Raw genomic sequence first — 17804 nt, forward strand, 5'->3', positions numbered from 1 at the left:
TTCCAAGTTAGTCCAAGAACTGTAATATGATGTCTGTTGTATTGCTTGAATTGTTGTTTTTTGTTAAACTTAATATCGATTTGTAGTTAGAAGCCCACTTACTTAGTTGAAATCCCCCTTCTGCGAGCACGGAGTTCAATTCAGACATTATTTCCCTGGCTTCTTCCACAGTGGTGGCTCCACTAAGAATTTAATCCACATAGAAATTCTTTATAATGCTTTCTGCATTAGGATACCTGTCCTTACAATTAACTGCTAGTTGCTTTAATGTTCTGGTTGCTAAGTATGGTGCAGCAGCTGTGCCATATCCATATGTGACAGTGCCTAATTCATAAACCTTAATCTCTTAGTCTTGAGATAATAATATTGACTGTAAGTTGGTATTTTCTTTGTGAACTTGAATTTGTCTGTACATTTTGATGATCTCTGCAGTAAATACTATACTGTGCATTTGGAATCAAATGATTACAGAAAATAAAATCATCTTGGACAACCGGGCCAACTAGAAGTTTATTGTTTAGCGATAAGCCCTTACCCTCGTCAGTTTTCATTGGCGCATCAAATATTACTCTGAGTTTTGTTGTAGTACTTGCTTCACGGAATACAGGATGGTGTAATAGAAAATAACGAACTTATTTAGACTGCTGTATCTTCAACTATTTGCATGTGACCAAGAGATAAATATTCCTTCATGAAATCATTATAATTGGTTTGTAATGGGACATCCTTTTGTAAACGTTTTTCAATCTGTCTGAATCGCCTCAACGCTTCTTGAAATGAGTCTCCAAGGACTTATAGATTAGAGCGTAATGTCAATTTAACTATGTATCTCCATGTTGATTACGAGATGTAGTAGATGAATACATTTGTTCACATTGGATGTCTTCATCAGTAGTTGGTTTATCAGTTTTAACTTCTTCTACTTTCCAAAATTGAGTTACTGTTTGGTTGATGGTTTCTGTTGCTTGACAATTTGAATTTGTACAAAGGTAACTTGCAGCACTTTTTTTGTCATCATTTACATTTAGTTGACCAGCTACACAACCCAGCCCAGAGCAGTTTCATGAAGTGTTGGGCGGTGGTTTCCTAATTTGATGAGTCCTCTTTGTAATAGTTCACTAAAACATTCACATCCAATAAGCATATCAACTGTATTACTTTTGTAGTATTCTGGGTCATCTAGAATTAATTCGGATGGTAATTCAATTCCTTGTACTGGAATACTTGAAGTAGGCAAGTCATTGGTGATTTTTTTCATTACTAGAAATTCTAAATTTCGTTTAAAATTTGAAGTACATGACATTATTTGTAACGTTATGGCAGCTTCGCTGTAAGATAGTGCACTTACTCCACTTACTTTAGTAATACGGCTTGTCACTGTCAATCCCAGAGTTGATATACAATGTTGAGTAACAAAATTAGATTGTGATCCATTGTCTAACAATACTCTAAATTCTTGCAACTTGCCATTTCTTTCCTTCACGCGCAACTTGGCCGTCCATAGTAGCACATGTGGCTGTTGTATGACGCTTGCACAGTTAACATTAGATTCGTTAATTAATTCATTTGAGTTGTTAGTTGTCTTTGGGATTTAATTTTCTTGTTCTTGTGGCGATGAATCACCTTCTTCACATCTGTTATTATGTTTGTTTGTATTTGATTTATAATTTTCAAAGTTAAGTAGTGTGTTATGTACTTATCCATATTATTGCATTTTATACATGCTCTGCTTGTGCATTTGAATGCGTTACATTCTGGCTCTAATCATTTAAAGCATTATCTATTTTCCTTTACTGTTTCTGCTCAAGCCTTGACAGTAATTTTTAGAAACTGTGGACAGTAAAATATTTTGTGTGAAGTGTCCTGACAATACAGTTGTATGAGTTGTTGCTTGTAGTAGCTACATGACTGTTTAAATGTTGGCCACTTGCCCTGCTTTAAATTCAGGTTGTTTGCACTTCAACACCATTTTTTATAAGAGTTTTAAAGTATTGTTTTATGTGGACCGTCAATGACCCGAAATATAATGGTTTGAAATAAAGTTGAAGTCAATTTCAACAGTGAATGAAATAATAGTGTATTTTCAGTAATTATAAAGTATACAAAAGTCATACGATGTGTGTGTATTAGGCTGAGTAATGTGAAGGTGCTCTAGACTATTTTATTTAATACTTATCATATTTTGTATATTGTAAAAGGTCACAACTCACGACTATTAATGTACCTAGTTTATGTCTGAACATTTTTAATATAATATAAGAGATAATTATAATATAGTACAATAAAATATGCATTCGCATAGCCATGGCTCTCAACTATATGTTATGATGTTGAGTTGGTTTATGAGTTTGTAATTTAAGAGTGAAAAGCCGATGTTTAAATTTGTTATAATTATAGATTTGTTAAACAAATTATAAATTAGGTATATGTAAATATGTTAAATATTTTCTTTGTTTCATACAACAAACCAACTTTTAAAAATGTTCACTTGGAAGTTGACGACTTTTCGATATAATTAACATTTTATTTTTATTTTTCATGGAAATTAAATATTTCAAGAAAATAAACGACGGATAATTTAGTTAGTAGGTAATTAGTAAGTAGTTTTACTTTAAAATGTAATCATATGTTATAATATGTTATAAAAATAAAAACTTAATTTCTTGTATAAAATACGTGTTATTACTACGAATTCCGCCCTCCAGATTTCTAGAAAATAATAGATTACATAAAATGGTAAAATTTAAAAATTATAATTATATAGGTACTCACCATCGTTACTTTAGTAAGTACTCGACAACCGACGCACTTGTCCAGACGTTCACAGCAAAATTAAAATAAATATAATATGAATATATATTTATATTATATTTCTATGATATACTTAATCAAATATTAACTAACGTTGTCGTTGTGTAAAGTATTTTGGGCTTGAAATTTTATATTAGTGCTGAATAAACTCGATAAGTTAATGTCGATGAAGTGTCTAGTTTTTTTACCACCAGCTTTCTGATTGAACTTCAGAACGACTTGTCCGATATTTATTTATATTATTGTTAAAATACCATTATATACAATACCAAATTATTATTTTTTTTTGCGTTTCTCAATTTTCACTTTGATATACCTACTTCTATAATTATGTCCACCCCATAACCACTATGTTATTTACTTATAAGAATAAAACAAACTAATAATTATTTATTGTTTATTTTTTGATCTTATTAAAACCTAAATTCATTTAAATAAAATAATCTTCAAATTAAACCATCAGTTATTAAATAAAAAAACCTTCAGTTATTGCAGCCATCTTCTATATTGACGTATAGTGCATATTATACTATATTGTTTCACGGCGTCTTAGTTCCGGGACTTAAATTATGACGACAATTACAAATTGACATTAGTTTTAATTCGTTGTGGTATGAAAATAGTACGTGTAACGCATACAAGTACCAAACTGCAACAAAATCAGTAAAATATGTAGGGGGGAATATGTAATTAAAAAAATGGAGTTACTGAAACCGTTAGCCGATTGTCGGAAAATCGGTACGGGCATTTTGAACGTTGAAAAAAAACATAAAGTATCACAAAGTATCTACACGTTAGATAAGTACTGCAAGGTATTTTAGGGAAGTATTAATCTAATCTACAACGGAAAATGATATACATAATGTCGATAACGATGATTAAAGATAATGACATATTATTGTATGAATATATGAAGTGCAACTGCAACGTTCAACTTATTACCACATTCCCATAATATTGTTGTAATTAAAAGTTTTGAAAGAATACGTTAAAATTGAAAAAATTGAAAAAAATACGTCATAAATCTAATAACCTAACACCCAAGAAAAAAAGAAAAAATATGCTTCATTTCAATACATTGATGAAGACATGAAGTATCAAACTACTAATAACTACTTAAATAAAGAAATGACAATGGGTATTTTTTTAAATACCATAGGGAAACTATTGTTGTAACTATTATGAATTTATATTTAATTTAATTTTGGACACATTATTTGAACCACTGAAAATAATATATTTTATAGTACCAAATACAAATATTCCTCCGATTTAATTTCTTTTATTCAAAACAAAATGGACTGTACTAATTTTCCGTTGTTCACTGAAGCCCCCTATACTCTATTCAGAATAAGATTGAACCACTCGGCCGACCAAAACACGTTTTTTCCGCGCATCCCCACTACAATACGGACATCGGTGAGAGCGTTAGCACAGGCGCTGACGGCTGACGACGACCGGTGATGACTGTCAGCCAATCACAGAAAACATAACCATCGCATGGAGGGCTTAGGCACTGTTCGGCGGCTCAGTCTGCATGGGCGAAAGCGGTTCATTCTTATTCTGAATAGAGTATGGATTACACTATGACCAACTTCACCCCCCTCCCCACACCCATTCAATAATCAAATATAATATATTCAACAGATAAATTGTATAGCAATACTGTAGGTAACTATATTAATCCATTAGGTACCTTATGTAAAATATAAGAACTAGCTAACCATAAATTGCATAAATAAATTAGGGTGCTGATTTCAAATCTTGGGGTGCTATATAATAATATGTGTATTAATCGCACCCACATATGTTGTCTTCGTCTTACACATGTTTAGCCCCTGAAGATTATCAAGAAGCGTATCTTTTTTTTTGGGGGGGGGGGGGGGGGGGTTCGTTAATTAAACATTTTCAAATATACTCCCACCCACCAATGAAAATTATTTTCAAATTGCATTACATACTGGCGATGGTGCACTATATATTTCTGTTATCTAATTGAACCAAGTATAATTAACTAATACAGAAAGATAAAAATTATAGTGGATCACCCTACAATCTGTCTATCACCCATTATTATACACATCGTACGACATTATTGCCATCATTGCTGCAGTCTGCAGTGTGATGACTGGAAATGGTTGACAGAAAAAAAATAGTGGAATCTTACGCAAAAAAACTGTCATCAACAACAAGTCTACGGGGGAACTACTAGCTCCTTCATCTTCCCCATCATCTGCACTGACATCATCGTCATCTGAATCAGCTGTATCATCATCATCATCTTCTAGCACCTTTTTTCTTACTATTTTCTTGCGCTTTTGTATCGCCGCCACCGCGATTTGACGATACATTGTCATATTTTTCCGATACTCCACGAGGCGCGTTATCAAATCGCTCGGCGGACTTTCGGTCGTAGTCCGCTGATGGCGTTCACACCCAAAACCGTTGTTGACACCGATCATCATAATCGTGTGATTTGACACAACGGTATTAGTAGCAAGAGTAGCAGCAAGAGCAAGAGTATCGGGGGTCAGCATTACGTTCGCCCTCGTTGGGTGAAAAGTCTTAACACTTAGTTCAGGAGAGTAATTTTTCAACCGTAGTCTTCTTCTAAATCGCTCGTTACTTTCGTCGGCGTCTGGGTCTTCGTCTCCGGATTCTTCAGAGTCATCTTCTCCGCCCTACAAATTATATAAAAAATGTTTAAAACCCTCGAGTGATACAGCCTAATATTCTATTATGTTTACGCATAGGTATAGTAAATTATTTAAATTGTACAAACAATTCAAAAAATAGATGTTTTTCAATTATTTTGCTATTATAGTAGGTACCTACGTGGTTTTATGTATACAACACCCAAGTGTGTATAGGTAATTAATATAGTCCTCGGCCCTCAAAATACTTTTCGCAAAACAGTACTTAATTCACAAAGAGAAGAAAAACCATAGCACGCTACTCGATATTTTTCATCTACTAGTAAAGTCTATGAACCATAAATATGTTTTTGTTAATAAGTAACCACAACAACAAAAACCATATGAAAAATCAGACAGAAAGAAAAAATGTGAAGGTATCCAGCCCAAAAACATATTTAGGTAGGTATGTTAAAAATATTATTCTGCAACTAAATATTAGTATTATAATATTTCTATAAGTAGGTAAGACATATAAGTATTATTATATTGATAAAAATAAGATAATATTATATAATATATTTCGTTGTTATTGTAACAAAAGATAGCTTCATAATTTACTTATTCATTTATAGCTTCGAAACTATTTTATTGATGAAGTGTTTTTATATTTTTTTTACCAAGCTTAACTATTCTAGAAAGTTTTCATTGAAAATTAAACGGGGTTATAGCCTAACAGTTACATAATTTATAATTTAAAATTATAAAATAACGAAAAATTTATAATTACAGAGTGATCATAAACTTTAAAATTCTAAAAAATATTTTATAAATAATAATTTATTGAGTACTAGGTTAGGTTAGGTTATATTATAATACCTTTTACTTTTGTATATTACTTACTCCTTTGCCAATAAGCCACATAGACGTAGCACATCTCGTTTTGTCCGCTACACAGTACTGGCTGAATAATATTTTAACTGTTAGGTATTAGTATTGCGATGATGATTTAAGTGTATATTATATCTTACGTGTTTCGCTTGATTACTCTGAAGAATAACGATAAAACTAGCCACATAATAATGAAGATGGTCCAAAGAACAATTGTAAAAGTTATTATTGTTCTTGATCTCTATGATTACATTGAGTACAGATTTTAGTTATAAGCTAAAAATAATAGTAATATAATATTGTCTATATATCTATATACAAATAAGTTTTCGTATGAAACATACCAACTTTTTCAATATTATTAAAACAATATAATACATTTTTGTGCATATACTAAAAGTTATTTAAGGTATGATAATTTAGTAGGAAAAATGTACCAATGAATGAACAGTGGTGAGGTGTTACCTTATTATCGATTGTGTAATTTAAAAAGATTCATTCAAACTAAAACTTTACCGTTATTATTTTAGAAATTATTTTTAAATGTTTACCTTGTACTACAATTTTAGTGGATACCTAAAAATATTAAAATATTAAAATATTCAACGTACTTCACTATAATTGTTTTTATTTTATTTGATATAGGTGCTTACTTAAATAGCTAATGAACAAACACTAATTATTGTTTAATTTAACAGCCACATTACAAAGAATGAACTAGTAGGTTGTAGCCTTTAGGTAGGTATATTTCTTTATTAAACATATTGTGTAATAACAATTTAATATTCGGTACCTACCTATCTACTTACTGATTATCATTTATAAGTTTGTAATATGTAACTAGGAGGGTACCAACATAATAATTATTATTATATCTTATTATACCTTATTAATAAATCAATAAAATTAAAAAATAGTAAAATTATACATTACTTAGAATAAATGGGTACCTGCCTTAATTAAAATCAATTTGTAAGTAAAATTAATTTAAAAATGAATAACTATGTTTGATGTTAGAATTTTGACAAAATTTGTAAAAATCCTGAAAATTTTGAAATTATTTTTAAACAAGAAATTTATAAAACATTTTCTTTTCATACATTTTTGGTCCACCTTTTTTTTTTAACTTTGTGACCTTGATTTAAAATATCTAACTATTAAATCAACTGCACCGAGATTAAACGGATATCGACCACAAATACAAAAACTGTTTATAATTGAAATATCCACAATCATAATTTTTTTTTATTTTCTCATACAACTAGTTTCCAAAATGATTTTAATGACTTTAATATTAATACATTACATAGTTGAAGAATTTGGGTGGCATTTGGTGGACATCAATGTGTACTTTTTTTCTTAATACAATATTCAGAGAGTTCTAAGCTCACTGCTCAGGTGAATTTTATGTCATCAAGAAAAAGTAATACAAGGAATTTAACTTGCCTTTGAACTAGACTATGATAGTATGATGTAATTATTTTCTTATATTCATTTTAATTCCATAATTTTGACCATAGTATGATATAATGAATTAAAACATATTCAACAAATTCCGGTAAAACCATCCAACCACTGCCAGAACGACCAATACAATTTTCTTCAGGTAATGTATTCATGATAACTTTTGGTATCCTTTTATAGGGGATTATAATCATTGGTGGAAACTTATAGCTATCTGTAGAAAACGTAGGTACACGAAATAGGTAGGTACTGATTATAAATTGTAGATTATAGATTCATTTCCAGAACCCCAACGAATTTCAAAAAAATCTTCAAAGATATTTTCTACTCACAAGTCACAAGACATGTTTGCATGTTTGTTTTATAACATTAATTTAAAACAAGTTGAACAACTGGATTTTTACTTCATTTGGTTGATTTGTACATGTGAATTTTGCATTACTTACTATTCTAACACATTTTAACATAAAAACTTAAAATAAAAATTATAATAAGTAGTTAGCAGACAGTATAAATCGTTTAGTACCTACGTCAACAATTTATGGTTTTCGGTTAAAACGCCATTTCGAGTAATATGCATAAAATCTCACATCCCAACTGTATTTCCTATGCTTATTTGTATCGTATATTACAACCTATGGGATAATGTGACCAACTACGTGATTCTTTTGATGTCACATTAGGTAAATTCTACTATATTAAATAATTAAGGTTCCGTTTTTATACTTCAATTTTATTCAGATTTTGACTAAATAACTAGGTAGATAAGTCTCAATACAACTAACTCAGTGAGCACTTATTGATTTAAAATTTAAATGTAGGTATATTAATATAATATTTGATTTGATATTTGTGTAATGTTTAGTTGAATAGGTATCAATACTTTAGATATCTACCTATTATTTTAACTCATTTAACATAGTTGTGTTGATTAATTTGAAACCCATTTTTTATATTCTATTCCAATAAATAAAACCTCGTTTTTTTCACTAGGCAATTATTTAACATAAATTCTAAGTACAAACACCTAAAACTTAGGTCAAAAACTAGTTGTATTCTATGTGACTAATGACTTTGTCTAAACCAAAATTAAAATACTATGAATAAAGTACCATCTAAATGTCTACTATAGTACTATGGCTCATCCATTTAGTTTAAAACTATATATTATGAAATGCAATCATTGAGATTGTTGTATAGTATAATATGTTAATTTTATTATTCTTGGAGATTTTATATCTAAACTTGATGAATTTTTTTCAATATCTTATTTTTAACCAAATATCAAAACCTAAATTCAATAAAATTACAATATACATGTTTTGGACCCCCACCAAAAAAATTTCTGGATACGGCCTTGAGTCAATACATATATTATAGTTAAAACCAATAATTCATTTGTAACTTACCACAGAAGCTCCTACAACCGCTATGCACCAAGTAAGAAATAACAAGAGTATAGTTACAAAAACAATGAGTTGCTCTAAATGAGATAAAAACAAATTTACAATAAATTAGTGCTTCATATAAAACTTACATTTTACGTAGATATGAGGACAATATGAGTCTACTAACCTGAAATCATACTTGATAACTCGGATGCATTAACCCCAAATATCACCAATGATAAAATCTAGAATAATTTATTCATTTTAACTTTAAGTTAATAAACAATTTAATTTTAATAAAAAAAAACATATTCACAGTTTATTTGTATTTGTACTTAATTCTTATGGAATTGTTCTTCATTGTTAAAAGGACAATATATGGGAAGTTACACAGGCTTTACAATTTTGTTGTCTCCGTCTTACAAACGTACAAGTGTACAACATGGCCAATTTCAGGTTCACAATAATATATTTTACTCTGTAATTTTTGAAATTAGTATGAATTTACCTCTTATAAAAATCAAAGATAAGAATATTATCTAGGGCATCTCGGAGTATTTCATTGATGTACTATTTTGAATTAAGTTTGGAATTTTAAAATGTACAAAAAATGTACAGTTTCAAAAATATGGTCATAACTTGCTTCTTAATAAAAATATCAATAAAGCCTCCGAGATACCCTAGATAATAATTTTACCTTTAAATTTTATAAGTGGTTAATTCTCTCTAATTTTAGAAAAAACAGAGTAAAATGTATTATTGTGAACGTAAAATTGTTATGTTGTAGGTAAGTTTGTAAGACGAAGACAACAAATGCCTGTGTGGCGTCTTTTTAACAATCTCTACGACACATACTTTATTTTTTATGATAAAGAATATTCATTTAACGGAAGAATCGGAAGATCAAGATAGGATTATATAGATTATACACTCAATGTAGGTTACCTATCTGGCTATTTGTAATCAAATTTCGCAGCTGAAACGTAGTTGGTCTAAAAAGTCCAAAAATAATATTATTTTTGTTTTAAATATAAGATTGAATTGTATATTTTATTCACCAAGCAACCTCAGTGGTGACCACGATTTGATATTATTACAGTACGCTGCATTGCCGTTACCACTTTAAGAAGAAGGATGTAGTTGATAATTGGGAATCTATATTAAATCGTGGTGGTGACCAGTTTTTGTCGGGCGGCTGTCAGGTGCTCAACTATTTGTCGTCAACATCGATTATTCGAGTCAACTATAATATTATTATGTACGCCTACCAGGCGCGGACTGGTAAAATAGGGCACGGGATGCTACACAATTTAAAGGGAAAATAACAAAAATTTTCGCGGCAAATTTAAAACACGTAGATTATTTAATATATTTTATTTTGTCTTAAAAAAATATTGAATATATGTTAAAAACGTAAATAAGTACCAATTTACAACAAACATTCAATCAAAGTTGTACAATATTATAGATCACTAATAATCGTAAGTTGGTAATGATCTGCTGTTCACTAGGTGTCTAGTGTCTTTAAATATACAATAAACAATGTTAGGCAAATATATTTTAGGGCAAGGGATGCTGTAGCATCCCAGCATCCCAGCCAGTCCGCGCCTGACGCCTACCATGTAGTAAAACCTGTCTGTCCTTGCGCAAAGGTTTGCCGCCGAGATTCTTTATTAACGTGAATAGAATATAGAAATGTATGTATTTTATAAAAACGCTTAAAATTATTAAGACCTAATTAAATATTATACATTTTATTTTACTATACCTAGGTAGGTAACTCGCCTACATAATGGAAATGTATAATATTATGTACAATTAATACTAAAACGCATAGTTTTTGGATAGAAATAGTCGAATGGGCTACGTTAAAAAAAATTAATAATAATATATTAAAAAAAGTTATAAATCGCTTACCGTAAACACTACTGTTAAAAATGCCACTCCAAATTCTATCGTTAAAGACGGAACACACAAAAAATTATAAATAAAACACTTCATCTTGGTTTCATGTTATAAAATAATATATATTTTATAAAATACAATTGTTATGAAATATGATGTATGTGGTTATTATAAATTACAGTTTTTATGTTACTAGGCATTGACGAGGACTGTTGGCAAAGCTGAGTTAAACGGGGAACAAATAGTCTACACCGAGAAAATATCGAGTGCAATAAAATTGGTATATAAAAATGTAATTTTAAGTGCAATTGGTAAACTCCAATTTTTAAGACCAATAACCAATTATTTGAAAACGAGAAAATTAAAATATATATAATACTAGCTGTCCCATTCGATGATGTCCAGGCCAAAGATTTGTATTTTTAATAAATATATTTGTACAAAATGTATATACCATATTTCTTCTAATTATAATATCAATATTATATGTAATGAACCATTGACATTGACAAAAAAATTAATTTTTTCGTATACTAAAAAAAATCATGTGTGAGCTACCCTTTACCTATTTACAGCATATATGAGTTGAAAAATACACCCTACACTGTATACACCCTCCAATTTTCAAGTTATAATCTATTGAAATAACTTTTATTGACTTTTTCAAAACCTTCCTCGTAACTCGGCCGATTTATTAGTGAAACCCGTATTAAAAGTATTATTAAATATAGTTCTTTTCCAGATATGCTCGTACATGTAAAAAAGGGGCAGTGATTCTCTACTAAATTATGCATCTTATATACAAATAAGCCTTCCTCTTGAATCACTCTATCAATTAAAAAAAACTGCATCAAAATCCGTTGCGTAGTTTACATCTAAGCATACAGAGAGAAAAAGGGACTTTGTTTTATAATATATTAATATAATAATATGTTAAGATAATATGTATTCATAATACATTTATAGCCACTAAAATAAATATGTTTTCAAGGTTTAAAGATGTGTGGTTATTATTAAAGTATATTCGTCTTCGTCAATTGGTTGCTACTCAACCAATTGACCTACGGGCTTCTAGTTACGACCTAAGTTCATTGAGAGCATACGATAATAGTTACATCCAGTGGCGGCTTGTGGGGTTCATTGAAGGTGGGGCACAAATATTTCCTTTTTTTTCCACTATGACAACTTTGAACTTACCATCAATTCCTGTTGATTTTTTAAATAAAATAAAACATTTTTTGATACCTTTGATACCAAAACCATATACGCTTATAAAGTATCTTGCACAACAAATAATTTTAAAAAAAAATTATGCTGAAATAAAATATGTTTAAAAATAAATATTAAATATAATTATTATGCCATTATAATATGTAATACAATATAATATTTATAAGTTATAACACAATATTATGCGGTCGACAATAACAATACGAAGGCGATAATACCGACAAAATCTTGTAAATCATAATAAAAATAGAATTCGGGCACAATCCGATTGTGCCCGGCAATGCCGTATTAATTCGTGTCGATAAGTGGGGGAAATCTAGTACTGTTGGTCGGGTCATCGGGGCACAACTTAGTTGTGCCCGCCGCCCAATGCGTATATATAGTATACACGTATCGTATCTAGGAGCACCCGTATTTGATAAAACATTTTTTTCGATAATATTCGATAATATACCAACTACCAAGTACCAACTTATATCATAATGGAAGAAATACCTATTCAATTTTAATTTTAATAATTTAATATACATTTTTCTTCTTTCTTCTCAATTTTTTTAGGTGGGGCACGTGCCCGTGTGCCCTATAGCACGAGCCGCCACTGGTTACATCCCAAATCATAGATAACAAATTCATATGACATTAGTGTTTGAATCACATCAATATTATACATAGTACTCAGCAGAAAAATATCTCTTAATATACTGATTGTTAAATATTCAAATTAAAATATGTAGTATATGCATTATCCAGCGCGACGGTAGTGGCGCGAAGCTAAGTAAAAAAAAAATAGTGGAGTAGCCACTAACGTATAATAACAGAACACCGAGTTTTAACATTAAAAAATCGTCCTAATTTATGTCAATTCTTTGCCAAGCTCTACAGGGCAAACAGCTGAACATATAAAGTAGTATGAGGTATCAATCGATCAGAAATATTGTGAAGGTGGGAATAGAGGAATTCGCTAGCAGATTGGTTAGATAGTTTGTAAGTTATAAGCAAAAATGTTCAAGCACTTTTAAGACCGATTTTGCGTACGGAACAGTGGGGATGGATAAGCGGTGGGTCGGGGAACGAAAATATCGTAAATATCGCCCGACCCGCCACTTAACCATTCCCACTACTCTCATCGCGGCGGCGGCAGCGACGATGTACTACGACGACGCACGGACGATATTATTACTCTATAGTGACAACTGACAATTGCAAAAACAAACCATTTCGTGACTTGCACTCGATTGTTCTTCTGTGAGTTTGGATTGTTCTACTGCATGTTCCTCTTCGTCGTCTTCTTCTTCAAGTTCATCAGTATTTTCTTTTTTTTTTAACCTCTTCTACAATACTTTCTTCAGTAGGTGATTCATATACGGCGATATCTTCATCAATTTTCAAATAATCTTGTAAAGTAACGCCATCGCAGTGAACTAACTCCCATTCTCGTTGTACATCTGGTATTTCAATATCGGTTTCAATATTTTCATTTGTAAATCCAGCTTTGAAAAAATGACATAAACTATCAATTTGATAGTGACAACATATACAAAAACTGGTTTTTATAGAATAATTATTTCGTTATATAGAAACATCAAATTCGTTATTTGGAGATAAATTAACGTGTAATTAACAATGAAGGTCATAGTTCTTAAAAATATTTCGTTAAACAGAAAATTTCGTTAAATGGAAGTTCGTTATATGGAAGTTTCACTGTATTTCCTTCTATATTACTATTAGGAGGCCAGCGGTTATTAAAGATTATTATTATTATTATAGAATACCAGATAATTAACACATCAACATTAAAAATAGTTGATATCACACCAAAAACACTTCGTTATAACTCAGTGTAAAATAAAGCTAAGTTAAAAAAAAAAAATTTAGTAATGATTAAATCTTTAAAAGACGTGATATAATATGGAAATTAAGTAAAATGCCATTTTATAATATTACAAATAACTATGATGACAAATAAGATCAATTGTAATGTTAAATACTTCGTCAACATATTGTTGATACATTATTAATTACTGTAAATACTGTAGTGGTTACTTAATTGTATTTATTTAAGTATACTTCTTCGTCCTGCCAAATAGTTAAACATAATATGTTGACTAAGTATTTAACATTACAATTGATCTTATTTGTCATCATAGGTATTTGTAATATTTTAAAATGGCATTTTACTTAATTTCCATAATATTATTATATCACGTCTTTTAAAGATTTAATCATTACTAAATTTTTTTTTTTAACTTAGCTTTTTTTTTACACGGAGTTATAACGAAGTGTTTTTGGTGTGATACGTATATACGCCGCAGTGACTCATGTAAATTAATCATAATATTTCATAATATATTTATATATATATATATATATACATTATTATGAGATACGAAATATAATAAAATAGTGGAATTATTATACGTACCCTTTTAACTAAATAAAATCACCAATCAACGATAGATAAAACCATGACGCGTAAATACCTATGCACATCCATAATATACTATGATACCTCATTAGTTATTACGTAAGCAAATAATAATTTATTATACCGCATAACACGTGCACTATAATAGTATAGAAGGGTTCGTCATGGCACCTCACACTTAGAAAGGCCATATTTGAATGGGTCACCGACCTCGCTGTCCATACAATATTACCACGCAGATAATCACTCTATCCTTATACCTTTTTATTTTTCTTTAATTGATAATTTTCCATTTCCCTTTATCTTTTGGTATAATTATTTCACTACAATTAGCCTGTAGGTTGGTAGGATTGAGGTGGTTGGTACGGTCAGTTAGGAACACGTGTATGTGTGGCAAGGTTTATGCGCATTACAAAACCGGGTGGTCACCCATCCAAGAACTAGTGGCAGTGGCCGTGGCTTACTCTCAGTCACGTCGCGTGATTGAATTCAGCCACTGCTCCGCGCCGAACCACACATCGTTTTTTCAATTAACACGTGGTTTACACTTTACGACAGCCCTAGTACCTATATTATAGTCACCACTCGGCACTCACCAGCAGCCAGTGCACAGTTACACAGAATCATTGAGACCGGCGTGGGTGGGTGGTAATCGTGAGTAGGGTAGCGATCGGATAGAATGATAAAGTTCGTTATTCGTATTGGAGTGTGAGACCGGAGTGTTCACTGTTCAGTGTTGAGAGCAGTGCCGTAACTATAGGCTACTTGAGGCCTGCGTGCAAACTAAAATCTTGAGGTCCCTTACTCCCTTATTATATTGTTTGGTACGTTTCCGATATACCGACCACTGGCCGATTCCGCGATTACTGCGACTACTCAATTCCATTATATCGACTACCACCCCGATACTCTACCAACCATACTTTATAATTCCCAGTAACAACATAGTTGACGGCGGAAACCGTGTGATCAATTGAGGTATTGTGGAAAAGCAAGTCAATTGATATTTTTGGCTTTTTTTTGTCCGAGTGCAGCGCAGCGAGCGAGTTGCTACGCGGGCATGACTGTAAATAATTTACAATCTTGGATGTTAAGGATCTTGAAAAGCTATTAGACTAAGCAAAAAACTAGGCTTGAAATACGTGCAAATCGAGGGCAAAAATTCTGAAAAAAAAAAATCAAAAATGTTAATTTTTACTATGGGGGGCTGATGATACGTGTTGCTGTCTCCCCTCCTTTAATTATTTTTTTGAGGGGAATGAGAGCTAATGATATGAAAGGTGTTCCTTTTCAAGTGTTTTTGCATTATTTAAAAAAGAAGTTCCTCAGGCAGTTTATATTCATAGTAATAATCACCGACTTAATTTAGTTCTTGTGGATGTTGTAAAAAATGTTGAAGTAGTTGATCACTTTTTTAACCTGTTACGAGGTACTATTCTTTTATATCTGAATTTTCAATCCACTCTAAATTTATTGAACTTCAAAGGCAAATTCTTGATACTAAACATATAGAACTTAAGAGATTAGGATTTTATTAATATTAGGATTTTATATTCCAGTAGGGAAATCGTTATTATACCAGTAATGTATATCAGTAATGGTCAAGTATAGGAAATCGTATAGGAAATCCAGTACAGTAAACTGTTACCATCCCAGACATATGCCAGCAATAGTCAGTACTGCGTCTTTATTGAACGTCAGTACTGGCGAAGTACTGGGTATCCAGTACAGAAAAGCGTTATCATCCCAGATATATGCCATTACAGGTACCAGTATTGGCTGTCAATAGTGGGCCAGTACTAGTTAGTACTGATACAGTACTGTGCCTGTTGTTAATTTCCGATTGGGATAAATACAGTTGACAATTGGTCTCTTTATTTAATTATTTTAAACGTGGGTATGTAGTAAACCAAATTTACGTGAAAATATATTTCGTAGGCACTTTTAACAGATAATAATAATTTACTTTTATTTTTATTGAGAATAGGTCTCGGCAGTTGAGCCATTGAATGGTACTAAAATTAATTCTTTTTTTATTAAGTTAAATTTTGCGCAGCACAATGAAATTGTGCACAGGCAAATTAATTCATAATTTTCCTTCCCAATAAATTGTATTTGAAAAAAAACTAACATAATGAATATCTATCATTTAACAATTTATTATGGAGACTGAATACCATTTAAACCACAAGCTTTTACAGTATTGTACTTATATATTAAAATTAGTATTTATTTATTTCAACTGCTCTAACCCAATATAAAAAAACAGTAATGTTTGTATCTAAGTTGTCATTTAATATTGGGTATGTACTAATATTATTATTATTATTTTTTTTATGGCTATTAGTATAAAACTATAATTATAGCTTAAAAATTACAATTTTAATATGATAATAAATTTTATAGCTTGCAACAGTTAAAATATATAAGCATAATATAGTTAGTATTAATAAAGTAGTATGGGATCATATTATGATGATATAAAATAAAGATAATTAAGATAATAATATAAAATTATGAATCTTATGTAGTTAGCTTGCACATAGGTATTAAAATTACACAATAACAATTTTATAACGTCGGTACAGCGGTATAGATTAGAAGAGAGAGGAGGGGCTTTATGATGGCTATGAATTCGGAAATAAAAGAAGTAAATAATGTTTCGATGTCTGAAGAAAAATGGGGATGGTTTTGGTTAGAGGAAGTAACTTGAGCATAATATTATGATGGTTTGTCGGAGTTGGAATTTAAAGTGGAAAAATTAGGAAAGCTATAATATATTATAATATTATTGTTGTAATACGTTGAAAAAATATAATAGTTATATAGTTATATAATATAGTTTATACAATTATAAGACATTTCTAGAATGAAAAAGTGATAACCTATTATTATATATCAGAATAAAAATTCTTACCATAAATCAAAATAATTTAGGTGAAGTTAATAGTATAATTGTTACCTAACTAGGAAATCACGTTTTATCAAGTTGGGGAAGGTCTACAAAATTTTATTTTGGTTGTACAAAATTGTGCAAAATTTAAGTACATAATACTG

At 30.4% G+C, this 17804-nt stretch overlaps 1 protein-coding gene across 1 annotated transcript; it reads right to left on the reverse strand.

Moving 5' to 3' along the window:
- Positions 1 to 636: 636 nt before the first annotated feature.
- Positions 637 to 11188, reverse strand: LOC132949119 (uncharacterized). The gene is made up of 9 exons (XM_061019904.1): positions 11105 to 11188; positions 9375 to 9432; positions 9209 to 9282; positions 6476 to 6576; positions 6348 to 6408; positions 4879 to 5492; positions 1132 to 1529; positions 845 to 1036; positions 637 to 791 (listed from the first exon to the last, which is right to left on the reverse strand). The coding sequence occupies exons 1-9, from the start codon at positions 11186 to 11188 to the stop codon at positions 637 to 639; spliced, it is 1737 nt and encodes a 578-aa protein (XP_060875887.1).
- Between the last annotated feature and the right edge of the window lie 6616 nt (positions 11189 to 17804).

The sequence above is a fragment of the Metopolophium dirhodum genome, chromosome 1 (assembly GCF_019925205.1).
Source record: "Metopolophium dirhodum isolate CAU chromosome 1, ASM1992520v1, whole genome shotgun sequence".
In the NCBI taxonomy this organism is placed as follows: Eukaryota; Metazoa; Arthropoda; class Insecta; order Hemiptera; family Aphididae; genus Metopolophium; species Metopolophium dirhodum.